Here is a 14,769-nt window from a genome sequence, read left to right on the forward strand (position 1 = left end):
AAATCAATGAAATAAATACTTCTATTAATAGAACAAAACTCTAATTTTAACTGAAAATAGGAAAGTAAGAATTATATAGTATAACTGTTATACCTTGAAGTTAAACAGTGTAACAGAAGAAATTCATATCTGTTTCTCAGAAAATAGCAAAAGCCAAATCACTTCCTTTTCCTTCTGGTAAATTCACTTTACCTTACTAAAGTGGTTTACTTAAAAAAGCAAAAAATTATGTATTAATATATCAAATATTTGACTGCACCATAATGAGAATATCTTCAGAGGACATATCAGGGGGAAAAGTCCTGGTAATTTTTTATATTAAATAGAAATGTTTTAGCAAGGTTGCTTTTTTTTTTTCAACAGTGGTAAAATTTTTTTCTTTATCACTGCAGCCCCCTCATAGCATAAGACCTTACCTTGTTCTCCTTCTTCCTGAAAGCTGCTTTAGATGAAATAAACTTTTTTTGGACTGCTTTAGGACTTCTGGAGATGTCTTGGTAACCTATATAAACTTTTTTTTTTTTTCCTTGAAAGTTAATATTCTATCTGTTAGCACATTTGACATAATTAAGTCACAAGGCAATTATATCTTAGATTTTAATATAGCCAGAACTTATTCCATGTTATCTCAAAGCTAACAGGCCCTTTGCATTCTCTACTAAGACCTCTAGTGTAAGAATCAGAACCTGACCTAGTAATTTTGGTATCAAGCCTGCTGCTCTTGAGCGTGGATGTAACCTTATGATTATGGATGTGAAACTATTTGTGTATTACATAATCATAATAGTAACAGTTTAGAGTATTGTTATTCAAGACTGCTAATTTCTTTTGAGTCCTAAGTGCTCACAAAGTTTTTTAGTAATTACAGATTATAAAAATATTATCCCAGTAAACTGGAATTTATAAATTTGTCTCTTTCCTTACATATCTGTATAATTCTTGCACATACTCTTTTCCATACACTGCTTGCTCTCCAGCATTGTGCAAGATTTCTGTGAAAAAAGAATATTTTCAAACAGGGAAGATAAATAAGGGATACGGAGGCATAAATCACACAGATTGGACATTGCTCAGGGTCTAAGCATCAGCCGACACCCTCACATGCTTATGGGAAGGCCAGCATAGGTGGAGCTTAGCCATGGGCAAGGCTTCAGTCCTGTGTGTGCCTCTGAGTTGGCCCCTGTGTTACCTCTGCCAGGATACTGGTTCACTGAAATGAAACTTTTATCACTTTCTGCACCATGGATATTTAAAGTATAGTACTCAACTAAGTGACTAGTAACTGTTTCATACAGAATGTACAGGTAATCCTAGAGTCTTGTATATACATTATTTAGACACGTGGCATTTCTGGATTAAGTAGCTGTTATCTGTAAATCCCATAAATACAACCAATATTGAAATAGAATATACTGAAAGATGTGTTAGCATGTTAACAAGCAGAAACATTAAACTCTTATCCCTCATAAATTTTCTGGGACCTTGGCTTTACTGGAACCCAAAGTTCACCAATTAGCTTCTTTTATTACTATTTCTAGGAATTCTTATCTGAAAGTGAGAATGGGCAACAAAAGCTAAACCTGGTAGCATCCAAAGGAGAACTGCTGTGCTCTGTTTTACCAAAGGAAAAGGCTAAAGTTATCCAGGACAAATGTGCTACTGCTAAAGACGATTGGAAAAATTTTATCACCACTCTCCACCAGAAGAAATCTGCATTGGAGGTATTGAACCAGTGGGGAAAGACTGGATTTAAATTTCCTCTTTGCTTCTGTTTCAAACAGCACAGCTTAGATTTTGTATATAGCTGTAAGTTTTTGTGATGTGACAGAATTAATATGTTTTCAGTAAGTCTTATTCTTCTGCTTACATTTTACTTTTGTTTGCTTCTATCTTTATGACCTGAATCCACTTTGATTTAAGTGAAATGTTTCAGGGAGAAGGCTGCTGTTCAGAATCAAAGTTGGCAACTGCTCAGATTCATCAGTCTCATCAAATGTACTGGGTTACTAAAACACGTTTTCTTTTTGAAGCACTGTTTCAGCACAGGTTTCTGACACTGTTGCTGATTGAATAGTCCCAGAAAAGTGTGTAAATGTTTTCTCTCTTATTGCAAATAGGTGAAATGTACCTATTTATTTGAGGAACTTTTAAAATAAATGCCAACACTTTTCTCTGTTCAGAACTCTCAATTCAACCAGCAGATTGTGAATATCTTAAAATCATAATCTTTTTTAAGGTCATAGGTTTTAAGGTCAAACGATCTTATCTGGAATTCCCTGCATAGCATAGGACAATTAAAGTTCATAGTCGTTCTAGTTCCAAACCAATGTTACCTAGACAGCTGAGAAGAAGTTTAAATACATTTGATGTGTTACGTAGGAAAGCATTTCAAGGAAAATTTTCGAGTAGCAAGGACTTACCTGTCTTCATATCAGGCTTGCCATGGAAAGAAGATGTTCTTAGAGGTTAGTCTTTTTGAGTCGAGCATTTCCCAGTCTCATAGGCTTAGTTTTTTATTCTGATGTTTAAGTGGTAAGGGTATATCTGAAAAGAAAAGTAAATATGTCTGGGGTTAAAAAATAAAATAACTAGGGCATAGGAGCTATGCTGTTCAGGTTTCTATTCCATATGAATTATTTCTGATGTTCTTTTTTTAGCTAATGCAGAACAAGCCTTCAAGAAAAATATGCAGGCATTGAAGGAATGCCTACATATGCCTTTAATGAACACATTTTTATGACCAAAATTTTACAAGAAAAGGAATATAACCAGAAGTGTTCCCCCAGATTGGGTTGAATTTAGTCAAACGTCACCTAGAAATAGTGGCAGTCCATTTAAGGAGAGGTCAGTGTGAATGAGTGCAGTCAGATAATTCATATCCGAAATTTACCTTTCTTCAGATTGCCTTAGTTATGTTAGTTATGCTTAGATTGAGTCAAATCTCCTAAAATCTCTAAAGCTTTCCATTCTGAGGAAATTTGCTTCGGTCTCCCCTTAACTGCGTAGTACATTGTTGCCTCTGTTTTGCTTTTCGAAAGTGTGCCCTCTCAGACTTCTTTCAGTATGTGTGGGATAAGAAGAGGCAGAGCTGATGTAATTTGTTTGAAGAGTTGTATATAATTTGCCTGCAATTGCGTATCCTTTTTGTGTACTTGATCTCTGTCTTGTGCATTAGTTATATCCAGTGCACTGAGAATGTGCATAGAATTTTACGTGTCTTCCCAGAACTTAAAGATCCAGATGAAGGACTTTGAAGCAACTGCTGAGCCTCTGCAGGAGTGGCTGACCACAACTGAGAAGATAGTACAAGGAAGTAGCAGTCGGCTCCATGATCTTCCTTCTAAGAGGAGAGAACAGCAGAAGTTGCAGGTGACTTACGAGTGTTTTTAACACAGCCAGATTTTACTGTCCCATCATCTTGGCCTCATTGTTTCCTTACACAAGCTTCATCACTCTGGCATCCTGACCTCTAAATAAGATGAGAACTGGTTTCAAGGTTTGATGTTGATGATCCTGTGCCATCAAATTTCGCATCTCCACATTTCTTTGTCATACTGCTTCATTGCTGTAACCGTATGGTGTGCCTTTCTCAGCAAGCTTGCCATATGTCTCTTCTATTTTTCATGGCACCTTCATGCTTCTCTGTTTCCAGCTTACTTGCACCCAGTCTTAATATTACCGTGCTTCTGCTTTACAGTCTGTCCTTGAGGAAATAAGCTGCCATGAGCATCAGCTCAACAGGCTAAAAGAGAAAGCTCAGCAGCTGTGGGAAGAACAAGCTGTCAGCAAAAGCTTTATGCGCAGAGTGTCTCAGTTGTCTTCTCAGTATCTTACTCTAAGCAGTCTGACAAAGGTAATGCACTCAGTGTGTGTGCTATTAAGCAATTCCTTTGATGTATGTAGCAAAAAATAAAGACTGAAATGTGAAACACTGCAGTTGTCTTGCTTGTCTGCTCTGTGATGTCTGATCTATTCGGTCTTTCACATTGACTTTTAGGAGTGGAAAGTAAGAACTGTCAACAAAATGTGTTATGTTTTATTTTTTCATTTAAAAGTATGTTGATTAAGAAGTAAACCTCATCTGATTATACAATAATTGGATTTGATTTTGATTATTTTAAGCATTGAAGACATTTTAGTTTTGTAATAAGTGGCACCTGAAAGAGGTATTATTCAAAAATGAGAGTAGTTTTTTTTTTAGAAAATGCATAACGCAGAAAAGTTATTATTTCATCTCGTCCTATAATGATGATTATTTGTATTGTAAGTATCTTCATCTGAAAGTAATAGATTGGTCTTCTAAAAAAGTTACTTCCTAGACTGGTTTTGAAGGTTCAAGGTCAGGCATAGGCCAAATTGTAAAGCATCAGGCCAAGAGCTGAGAGTTTAACCTAACTTTGTTTTTGAGTGGTACTTGACACACTTCATCACTTCTACCATCTCTGTTGTTTAGAGAGATAAGAAGGCCTTCATATTAGGACTGTTACTTTTTGCGAAGTTCACGTCATGAAGAAGGCTCGATACGGAATTAGGCTTACAGTTGCTACAATAACAAGAATGATTAAGTGTATAGGAAATATGTTTTAGGATAACAATTCAATTCAGGAAGTATTTGTGTTTGGGGGATTGCTGCTTTGTCAATTTCTACATTTGCTGTGGAAATAATAATTATAAAGCATATCTGTGACTTCATAAAAATGACTGCATTCATGGCCATAGTAAATTTTCACGTCTACAATGAAAATGAGGAAGTGAAATATGCATGCGTTACTAGTATAGGCTTGTGTGAACAGAATTTGTAGGAGATGACAGGATGAGAAGAAGGAGTCTAAGGCGGAGGACATATATGATCCAGCCTATGAGAGAAATCCTGAAATTCTTTGGATAGCTGTGGAAGCTTCAGGAAGATCCCTCTCAGTAATTTCCTAAGCCCGTTTCACTGACTTGACTTCTGTCACAGTGTGAAATACACTCTACTCTGTATTCCTGTTCAGCTCGAGGCTTTTAGCAATGTAACTTGAGCTTTTTTTTTTTTTGATTTGTGTGTCAGTGATTTTTCAGAAGAATGGTTTTACCAATGGGAATCACTGAGGAAAACAGGTCTGTCTTTTCCAAATATGAACAAAGTAATGTTGGTGCAGTGGCATAGCTTCACAGGCTTAAGTCTTCCTTGTGCACTGGCAGATTTCACAAATTATCTTCCAGTGCAGCACTGGCATGGAGTTTAGATGTGGTTTACCAGATGTTTAAGAAACAGCAAAACCAGAAAACTGAAGCTTTAAATTTAGTAAATGAAAAAACATATTTCTGAATTTTTCGTTTGTATTTTATGTTTGGACAACTCATTAGTGTGCGTGCATATGCAAAATGTATTCCATGCTCAAGTGTACTTGTAACTATCAGTGTACAAAGCAAATTTCTGAGTATAGTTTAAGAGACTTGTTCTAAAGTCCATAAGTAGGTATGCAGAATAAGCAATCCTTTAATTACTGTTGGTGCTAACTGCTGTATGAATTGCAGGAGAAAATTTCCAGAATGGATAGGATCGTAGTAGAACACCAGCAGTTCTCACACGGTGTCAAGGACCTCCAGGACTGGGTTGCTGATGCAGTTCACATGCTGGATTCCTACTGTCATCCCACTGCAGACAAGAGTGTTCTGGACAGCCGGATGTTAAAACTAGAGGTATGGAAACAAGAGTACAAAACCTGCTCTTTTTGGATCTATAAGAATAATAAAAATACAGTATACCTAGTTGTTGCATATTAGTCGCATATGTCTTGTTCAGACACTGATTTTCAACTTACTGAAAAATAACTCCTTGTAGCAGAAAGAGCTCGTTGTTAGAATTTCTGTCTAAGAAGGAGATAGGGACCTCTAAGAGAGAGAGAACTGCATATACGAAAATTCTTAAAGTACTCAAAAGACATTGTGTGGCTGCCGAAGGCTAAATGGAAGAAATAGGATATTCACTTCTGTTATTTTAGTATATATTTCTAGATCTTACAGTTGATACAGTTAATTCAGAACACCTTTTCTTATAATTGCTTTTAAAATTATGACTATAATAAATAATAAAATAACATCTGTTGGTATCAGTGCACAATAATATTGAAGAACAGTATTTTAAAAAAAATACTTTTTATATTAATAATGTCTCAGATTTTGAACTGAATAGTCTCAAAATTACAAGAATACATCAAAAATCAAGAGACTGTAGCATAACACTAAAATTATATTTTGCCTTCTGTTCACTGAGTCTTTTGGGTTCATGCTTTCAGGCTTTTCATGACTTTGCGTAGTGTTAGTAACTGTTCGCAACTGTACAGCTCCAGGAGCTGAAATCTCTAGGCTGACGTTGCTGATAGTCTCTGACTTTATTTGTTGATACCTTTAACTCACAAATAAATCCTAGATTGGTAGAAGTGTATTTTAGCCCTGTAGAAGAGCTTTGTTTTTACATCTTGTACAATAGGAATATATCCTCCTGTTTTCCATCTAAATGACATTTCCTTTGGAATGTCAGTTTTTCCACGCAGCAGTACTTTCTCTGATACACTGCAAGTACCTGCACAGATTCCATGAAAACTTCCCTGTCAACTAAGATATTTTTAATAGCCTGAACCTAACCTTTGAAAGTCACTTTTGCCTTGTTGAAGCCCAGTTGTGACCCCACTGTCCCTCTTCCAATTGATTGGAAGCTGCTAAATATGATCAGCTCATGTTCATTAAAGCCAGTTCGAATATTCATGACCAGGTAATGATAAAAATAAAATAATATCCACTCACTTTTTAGAGCCTGCTAGCAGTGAAACAAGAAAAAGAAATCCAAATGAAAATAATTCTGACAAGAGGGGAATCTGTTCTGCAAAATACTTCTCTGGAGGGAGTACCAGTGATTGAAGGGCAGTTGCAGAACTTGAAGGACAGCTGGGCTTCTCTTCTGTCTGCTTGTATCCAGTGCAAGAGGTAAAAAGGGCGGAAGGTACAGATTGATGCTTAGCAAAAAAGCGCTGCCAAAAATTTTGAAAAGTAATTCCCAGAATTTTATTATTACAAGAGTCAAATTCATGTAAAATGACTGCATGTGCCAAACACTGCAGGTCTAGAGGCCATAAGTGGCAAATTCATTTGAACTCAAAAAGGGGAGGAATCTAAGCTTTGTTAATACTTACTGTAAATATACTTGTAAAACTGGATTCCATGTTCATAATGTTGTTGTATATTTTACTTCGTGTTGCACTTGATGCCTTGAAATCTTCTCAGAAATAAGAAGATCTTGTCATGGATAGTAATGGTTGTTCTGTCGAGATCCTGTCTGGTTTTCCACTTGCTAGCATTTCACAGAACATACTGTTATAGCGGTGTCCAATAGTGACACTCCTAGTGATAGAATAAAGAAATATGGGGGGAAAAATGTAGTCTTCTTTGATGGAGCATCAATATTTGCAAATATTTCAAGTTAAAGAGCCGAAGGTAATTAAACATTAGCATGCAGCAACTTCTGAATGTATGCAAAGGGACAGAAAATTTCTGATTCTGCATCTTATTCTTTCAGTTGCAATTAATTTACTAAACCTAGAATGTGTCAGCTAACTTACAGACCTCCTTAGTATTCCAAGTTTGGAAAACTTAATTTCTCTTTATTAACCAAACAATGCTTCTAGTTAAAACCTGTAGAATTTTAACAGACTGTAGTTTCTGATGCATCTGTCTCATAAATATAGTCTAGAATACCTGTACTTGACTGTATCTCACCACTTAAATAGCATGGGAACCTCCACTATCACAACAAATATGTATTTTTAAATTACAGTCAACTGGAAGGAGCTCTATCCAAATGGACAAGTTACCAGGAAGATGTTCATCAGTTTTCAAGATGGATGGATAAAGTAGAAGCAAGTATGAATGCTTCTGAAAGGCAGTATGCTGAACTGAGGGAAAAGACAGCTGCCCTCAGCAAAGCCAAGGTGTGTTTGACTTACAACAAACAAGCAACAAGCCGGTATCACCTTATAGGCAACAAAAAGCCCGTGTATCTGCAAGATTAATCTATAGCCTTGTTTTAATGCTGCATTTTGTGTGTTCTTCTCTCTCTATTTTGCAGCTACTCAGTGAAGAGGTGTTGAGTCACAACAGCCTGTTGGAGACGATTGAAGTGAAAGGAAGTGGGATGGCTGAGCATTACATTGCTCAGCTTGAACTCCAAGACCTTCAGGAGCGCTATAAGTTCCTCAAAGAAAGAACAAGGGTACAGTTTTTCTTGATAGCACTCCTTGTTTATTTGGCAACAAGGAATAAAAGTTTTCCTTTATCATCTATTCTACAGTTAAATGAGGATTAAGATTTTGGGGACAGCTGTAACTTACTGCAACAGAAAGTTATTAGGGCAATGGATAAATATGTGTTTGGGTACCTCTGAGCTTCAGATCTTTTCAGAAAGGTTCTTAAAATCTGAAAAGAATCAAGGAGAATAGTCTGAGTTAGTTCATGTCAAAATTTTTATTGACTTCATCACAGATATGGCTTTAGCCATTGTGACTGAAAAGTTGAAAAAATCTTTGAACCTGTGATTTGTGTACGTTTGCAATAAATGTTACCAGGCAATCTCGTAATTCACAGACAGTTGACAACTACAACGGCTTATTATTGAGCACAAACCTTAATAGCAAGTAAACTGTCTATAAAGATGCAAGCATTATAAGTACTACGTTTAGTGGTAAGTATAGATATTGTGTATCTGGAAGAGATTTGGGCACAGATAGATAAAGATCAGGATGGGTTTTAGCATAAGATGCAAGACAAGAAGAAATAATAAAAGACTCTGGTGATAAATTTAAAGCTGGGTCATTATTTTCAGTTAAACCAAATTCTTCTATGATAATTAAATAATGCCTATTGTATGCTCAGACAGCCAGTTTTTCTTCAGGACAGCAGTGTAGTAAAATTGAATTTTGTTGTTTCAATGATGCCTTTGTCATGTAGAAAGGGCCAAAATTCAGTTTTTCAAACACATAAGTGATTCACTGTTTTGTGGTCCTCTCTTCCCCAACTGCATAGAATGCCATGCAAGAATCACAGAATATACTGAGTTGGAAGGGACCCACAAGGATCACTGAGTCCAACCCTTAGTCTAGACAGGACCATCCCCAAGAGTCACACCATGTGTCTCAGAGTATCTTCTTTTCTTTTGACCTTGTGTGAATAAAATTGCTCAGGTTTGCCAGAAAGATAAGTAAGTCCTGGGAAGTGCTAGTGAATACCTAGTATTCCTGTTAACACGGGGATCCTCTATCCGTGACCTTTTCTCTTGCACAAAGCTATGCAGACTGCCTATATTTGCTCAGTTTGAGCAATAGCATGGGAACAATGAGAAAGGGATGGTAGTTCACAGAGGCAAGGATTCTGTACCTCTGCCTCATGCAGCAAGAAGCTTTTTCCTCTTCCCATCTAGTATCCCAAATGATTGGTCTTTTCCATTCCCAGCTGTGCTGATGATGTTAGTGTAATGAGTACATTCAACCCTTAGAAAGAAATTCGAAGTTCAAAGCAAATAGCTACAAAGTGAGGAATGGTCAAATCCTTTAATAAGCCTTTGGCCATGTGGGAAACCTAACAAGATTCCCCAAGAGTTTGTGGTCCAAGCCTGAGCAGACCAAGACCTGTAATTTCCTGCGGCCACTGTCAAGAGACAAGAGAACTGGTCTCTCTTTTCACCTTCCCACTTGTGGGCAGGAATAGGCCTTGTAGAAGATGGCTTTGTGACAATACTTCTGTGTTCTTCCTCTCTCCCATTAGACAGACCTGTTAGAAATAAAACATAAGGAGACAGTAGGTTCATGGCTGCTTTTTATGAAAGTGTTTATCTTCTTATGAACCTGCTGCCCTCAGCACTTGATTCCTCATTCCCATAATTTCTGAGAGGGTGTGTATTACATGTATATTTTTCTTGCACTTAGAAAGACTACTCTTATGCTAATATATGACACCTTTCCTTCTGTACCCCAGATATGGTAATATTTTAGTGCTGGGATGTGAAATTACTGTAACTTGCTCACCCACATACACAGAAGCATTGTAGTCTGTTTCTTACTGTGTTCTGTAGGAACTGCCCACAAAGAACTTGGGTAGTCTTCAAACCAAGGACAGTAGATACTCTTAACAGAAAATTCTTATCCTATAAGCAAAAAAAAAAAAAATAGTCATGCAAAATAAAAAATTCAGTTTCTAAGCTTATAAGCTTATTAATCGAAGAATCACAGAATATGCCAAGTTGGAAGGGACCCACAAGAGTCATCAATTCCAGCTCCTGGCCATGCACAGGACCATCCCCAAACGTCACACCATGTGCCCAAGAGTATTATCAAATGCTTCTTGAACTCTGTCAGGCTTGATGCTGTGACCACTTCCCTGGGGTGCCTCTTCCAGTGCCCAGCCACCCTCTGGATAAAGAATCTTTTCCTAGTATCTCACCTAAACCTCCCCTGACACAACTTCAGGCCATTCCCTCAGGTCCTGTCACTGGTCACCAGAGACAAGAGATCAGTCTCTGCCCCTCCTCTTCCCCTCACTTCAGCAAAGCTAATTTAAATTGATATAAAAATCAAGGAAGTATCTTGCTATTAGCAACTAAGCTATTATTTAAAAGTAATCCCAGATCAAAACTAAAATCTCAAAAGTCATAAACTTATGTGAAGAATCTAAAGGATAAATATCTGTACCCCTACAAGTGCCCCCTCTTTCCCTGTAATTGATTAAACCATCTTCAGAGTCAAAGTACTCTTGATTCTAGGAAAGCTCAGCATCAGATAGAAACTTTTCTCTTGATGGATTTCTGGGTTTTATATTTTCTTGGTTGAATGATACACTAAGATATGTATACATATGTGTAAATATTTTAACAAACAGGAGGCAGTAACAAAAGCTGAAGGACTTCTTACATTACATCAAGAGTACCAAAAAAATTTGAAGGCCTTTGAAGGATGGCTGGAGAAGGAAAAGGAAAAACTTGACTGTTTGTCACACCTTGATGGTGATGCCCAGGAGCAGGAGGCAACACTCCGAGATTTACAGGTATGTAGTTTGTGATAACCTAAGTAAAACCAAAGAAAAGAAATGAAAAATCCTGCTTCTAAAATAACAGAGTAATATTAATTGCCAAACAAAAATTGTATCCAGAACAACTTTCAATCACATTACATGTGAGCACTTTGCTGCTCAATTTGGTTCCAGTAAAGTTAGTGGAAATACTGTTGCTCATTTCCAGAAAGGTCAGGGCTTGAATGAAATCTCGAGGCATACTAAAGCTTTCATGAAAGTATTGAATTTGCGTTGGATGTTGGGCTACCTCTTCTTTTCCCTGTGTTTCATGAAATATCAAAAGTATTTTCATTGGCATTTCATCTTTTGTTGCTTGCAGTACAGATGCACCTACTTTCAGGCAGTTCCAGTCATGTAGGCTAGCTGCCATGCTGAGGTGGGAGGATTATTACTGAATCACTGTAGTGACACTGAAAGGTGAACCTGTAGTACTTCAGTAATTCCCCAGTTATTATCTTAAGCTGACTTAAAATACTTTAATGTCTGTTGCTGAAATATGTACTTGAGGTATGAAATGTTTCTTTCTTTATTCCAGATACTGAGAAGGTCTTTGTATGATCAGGGACTCTGCATATATTTCTTCTTATTATAGTTTACCTTACAAATATCCGTTTTGAAAATCTGAATATATATCTCAAATCCAAACTAAGACAAAATACAATTGTTTTGTGTTAAGATAATTTCCTTGTTATATTTTCTAATCAAATTGAATCTCTTTGTATTTTTAATTAAGTTCTAATAAGCATTAAAATGCCACACATGTCTGGAAGAGGGTATCAAAATTACTTTGCAGTATTGTCTCAAACATATGTTAAAATTAAGAGATTTGTTTGTTTTAAAAGATTAAAGCCTCTATTTTTAAACAGATTCAGTTGTAGAATCAGTCTTACAGTCTGCTTGCTACACCTGGAAAGTTTTGAATTTAGGGCTGTGGAGAATATGCATCCATCCCGTACTGGCTTGGACATTTAATGTTTCAGGACTAATAAACTTAGCATGAAGGGAAAGAATTTAATGCATGCTTTGTCAATAATTTTCTGCAGTTCACTTGTCAAAAATAGTGATATTGTAGTTTGCTTTGTAAGTGATCATGCTGTCACTGGTGTTCTTAGAGACAAGACCGTATCTAATATACGTTTATGCATAGATACCTAAAGGCAATACCTAGCTGTTTTCAGTAGAACCAAGGCATTTTCTGCCATGTGTGAATTAAAGCTGTTAATGTAGGTATGTAACTGTAACTCTGTCTTTACAGGACCTGCAGGTCCACTGCGCAGAGGGGCAAGCATTACTGAATGCTGCTGTCCATGCCAGAGAGGAAGTGATTCCCTGGGGCATTCCTCAGATAGAGGACAGAGTCCTGGAATCCTTACGGCAGGATTGGCAAGTTTATCAGCACAGACTTTCTGAAGCAAGAAGCCAATTAAATGCCACTGTGAGCAGACTGAGGTTAATGGAGAAAAAATTTCAGAAGGTTAACGACTGGTTAACAAAGCTGGAGGAGAAAGTTGCTATCAGAACAGGGAGGCAGTCTGAGAGAGCAACAAAGGAGATGCAGCTTCAACAAATGAAGGTAAGGAATAGAGTTAAGGAATTCCTTAAACACAATAATTTGTGAGGTTCCCATGTCAATTCCTGATTGCACTGTGAAATGAGAGCAAGATTTGCAGTTTATTCTGAGGTGGTGCCAAAAATGATGGATCCAGGAGAGCCTTGTGTCTTCTGGATCCAGGTTCCTGTCACTTTACTGGTAGAGGTATGGCTATACCAATGTTGAGATCTTGCAGGGAGATCTGGAATTCATATGCTCTGTGGTATGTGAAGATGTAACTGAGTACAGATTGGTACTGGAGTGGAAAAAAATTAATATGGTAACAATTGTGACCAACTGTGTTATGAAGTGTCCACTGTGTCGATGTAATAATTCTCCTTTAGTCACTGCAAGGAGAAGACATGGTTCTGAATAAACACAGGAAGCAGATTTGAAGAAGTTCAAGGTTACACTTTACAGCCACCTTTAAAACTTCAGGTGAATTCTATAGCAAGTCCAGGTTGCATTTCTATTCTTATTTTTGGGGCGGGTGGGGGAAAGAAGAAAGCATTGAATCTGTTGTAATGAAATACAGTCCATGTGGTATGAAAAAACTTCCAGCATATTTGTTACATTAGCCTTCATCAGATTCTGTTTTATTTTCCAGTTGTAAATGCATGTTTACAACCATGTATTTGTTTTCCTTTTCAATGATTTCCTGACCTGGTTATAAATAAATCCCTGATATGTTTAAGATGTTTGAATCAGTCCTATAAGCTTGCTAATTTCTTTGTCATAGAAGTGGCATGAAGACATTACAATCTACAAAGATGATGTAGAGGAAGTTGGGGTATTGGCTCAGCAAATACTAGAGGAAAGTCTCACTGCAAGTAGAATGGGAAGTCAGGCTACACAACTTACATCTCGCTACCAAACTCTTCTTCTTCATGTCTTGGTAAGTAGTGGAAATTAATTTATTGTAACATCATACATTGTCAGTTAAGAAGCAAATATAAACAGACTTTTGTAATTAGACTTTATCAGAGTTTGTAGTCTCCATAATATAACATTCACATACATATTCATATAAACACACACATAGATTTCATTGGATTAAGTGTATTACAGAAACATAATCAGGATATTGCAGTATCATGACCTGTTACTATCTTTTTTGATAGTTTCAATAGAGAGATTCAGAATATGTTTGAATGCTAATCAACCTCTAGAGAAATATTTTCAGGTTCTCGCTGATACACATAGGTGTGAAGAAAATTTGAATTGGTAAGGTACAGTCTTCAGGTCACTGTAAGTAGTAATTGCCTCATAGTACTGTAATCACAAGTCACAATTCAAAGTTCAAAATGTAAGTACATTTTTAGTGTTCAGAATTAACTCAGTTTTAACATTAATGATTGCCATATATACACCCTGACAAGACTCCTATAAGAATGATCCACTATTTATGAAAGCACTCAAACCTATGTGTTTAATCTTTGTATAACAGGTTTTATTAATAAGTAGCAATTTATTGTTATCTTCAGCCAGTAGCAGTGATAAAAATCTGGGTGGTCCTTGTTTCTTCCCCCTACCTTCCATATTTGTTTGAAGGAGCAAATAAAGTTTCTGGAAGAAGAAATACGCTGCATGGAGGAGTCAGAATTGTCTTTTAGTGCTTACACAAATTGGTACGGAGCTACTAACAAGAACTTCAGAAATGTGATCACCAAATTTGACGTGGTTGATAAAACAGCACTGGAGAAAAAAGTGCAGAAACTAGAGGTACAGCTTTCTCAAATGCAGTTTTTGTTTCTGTTCATCAAAAAGAGGCTATATTTTAACATGCATCTTAACAGTCACTCAAAATTCTGACTTGCCTAGAGAAGCTAATGGGATAAAGACCACGCAGTGTAAAACTTTCTGTTCTCGTGTCGTATACACGTTAGATCACAGTTTAGCTGTTGAGGTTGTAATAGTCCTAAATAATGTAATGCTATCCTTCCATAAGGCATGCGTATGTGTTTTGTGTAGATTAAAACTTAAAATAAATTCCCATCGCAAGTATATTTTTCTACCACTATGCACTCTGGCAAGAAGTGCTTCCTATTTCTCATTGAAACAGTACTAAAACTCACATT

General features: G+C 36.7%; 1 protein-coding gene across 10 annotated transcripts in view; it reads left to right on the top strand.

Moving 5' to 3' along the window:
- The window catches only part of SYNE1 (spectrin repeat containing nuclear envelope protein 1), a 276,624-nt gene that overhangs the window by 163,108 nt on the left and 98,747 nt on the right, over positions 1–14,769 (top strand). For all 10 annotated transcript variants that reach the window (XM_027903871.1, XM_027903873.1, XM_027903872.1 and 7 more), the window contains 11 exons: positions 1,539–1,721; positions 3,226–3,369; positions 3,698–3,853; positions 5,521–5,685; positions 6,797–6,969; positions 7,817–7,970; positions 8,108–8,251; positions 10,909–11,073; positions 12,356–12,673; positions 13,431–13,586; positions 14,243–14,413. In XM_027903871.1, coding sequence (XP_027759672.1) covers positions 1,539–1,721; positions 3,226–3,369; positions 3,698–3,853; positions 5,521–5,685; positions 6,797–6,969; positions 7,817–7,970; positions 8,108–8,251; positions 10,909–11,073; positions 12,356–12,673; positions 13,431–13,586; positions 14,243–14,413 — 1,929 coding nt within the window. The remainder of the gene's footprint in view (positions 1–1,538; positions 1,722–3,225; positions 3,370–3,697; positions 3,854–5,520; positions 5,686–6,796; positions 6,970–7,816; positions 7,971–8,107; positions 8,252–10,908; positions 11,074–12,355; positions 12,674–13,430; positions 13,587–14,242; positions 14,414–14,769) is intronic.

This window comes from Empidonax traillii, unplaced genomic scaffold (assembly GCF_003031625.1).
Source record: "Empidonax traillii isolate 1590-97213 ecotype Southwest subspecies unplaced genomic scaffold, ASM303162v1 scaffold997:size582561, whole genome shotgun sequence".
In the NCBI taxonomy this organism is placed as follows: domain Eukaryota; kingdom Metazoa; phylum Chordata; class Aves; order Passeriformes; family Tyrannidae; genus Empidonax; species Empidonax traillii.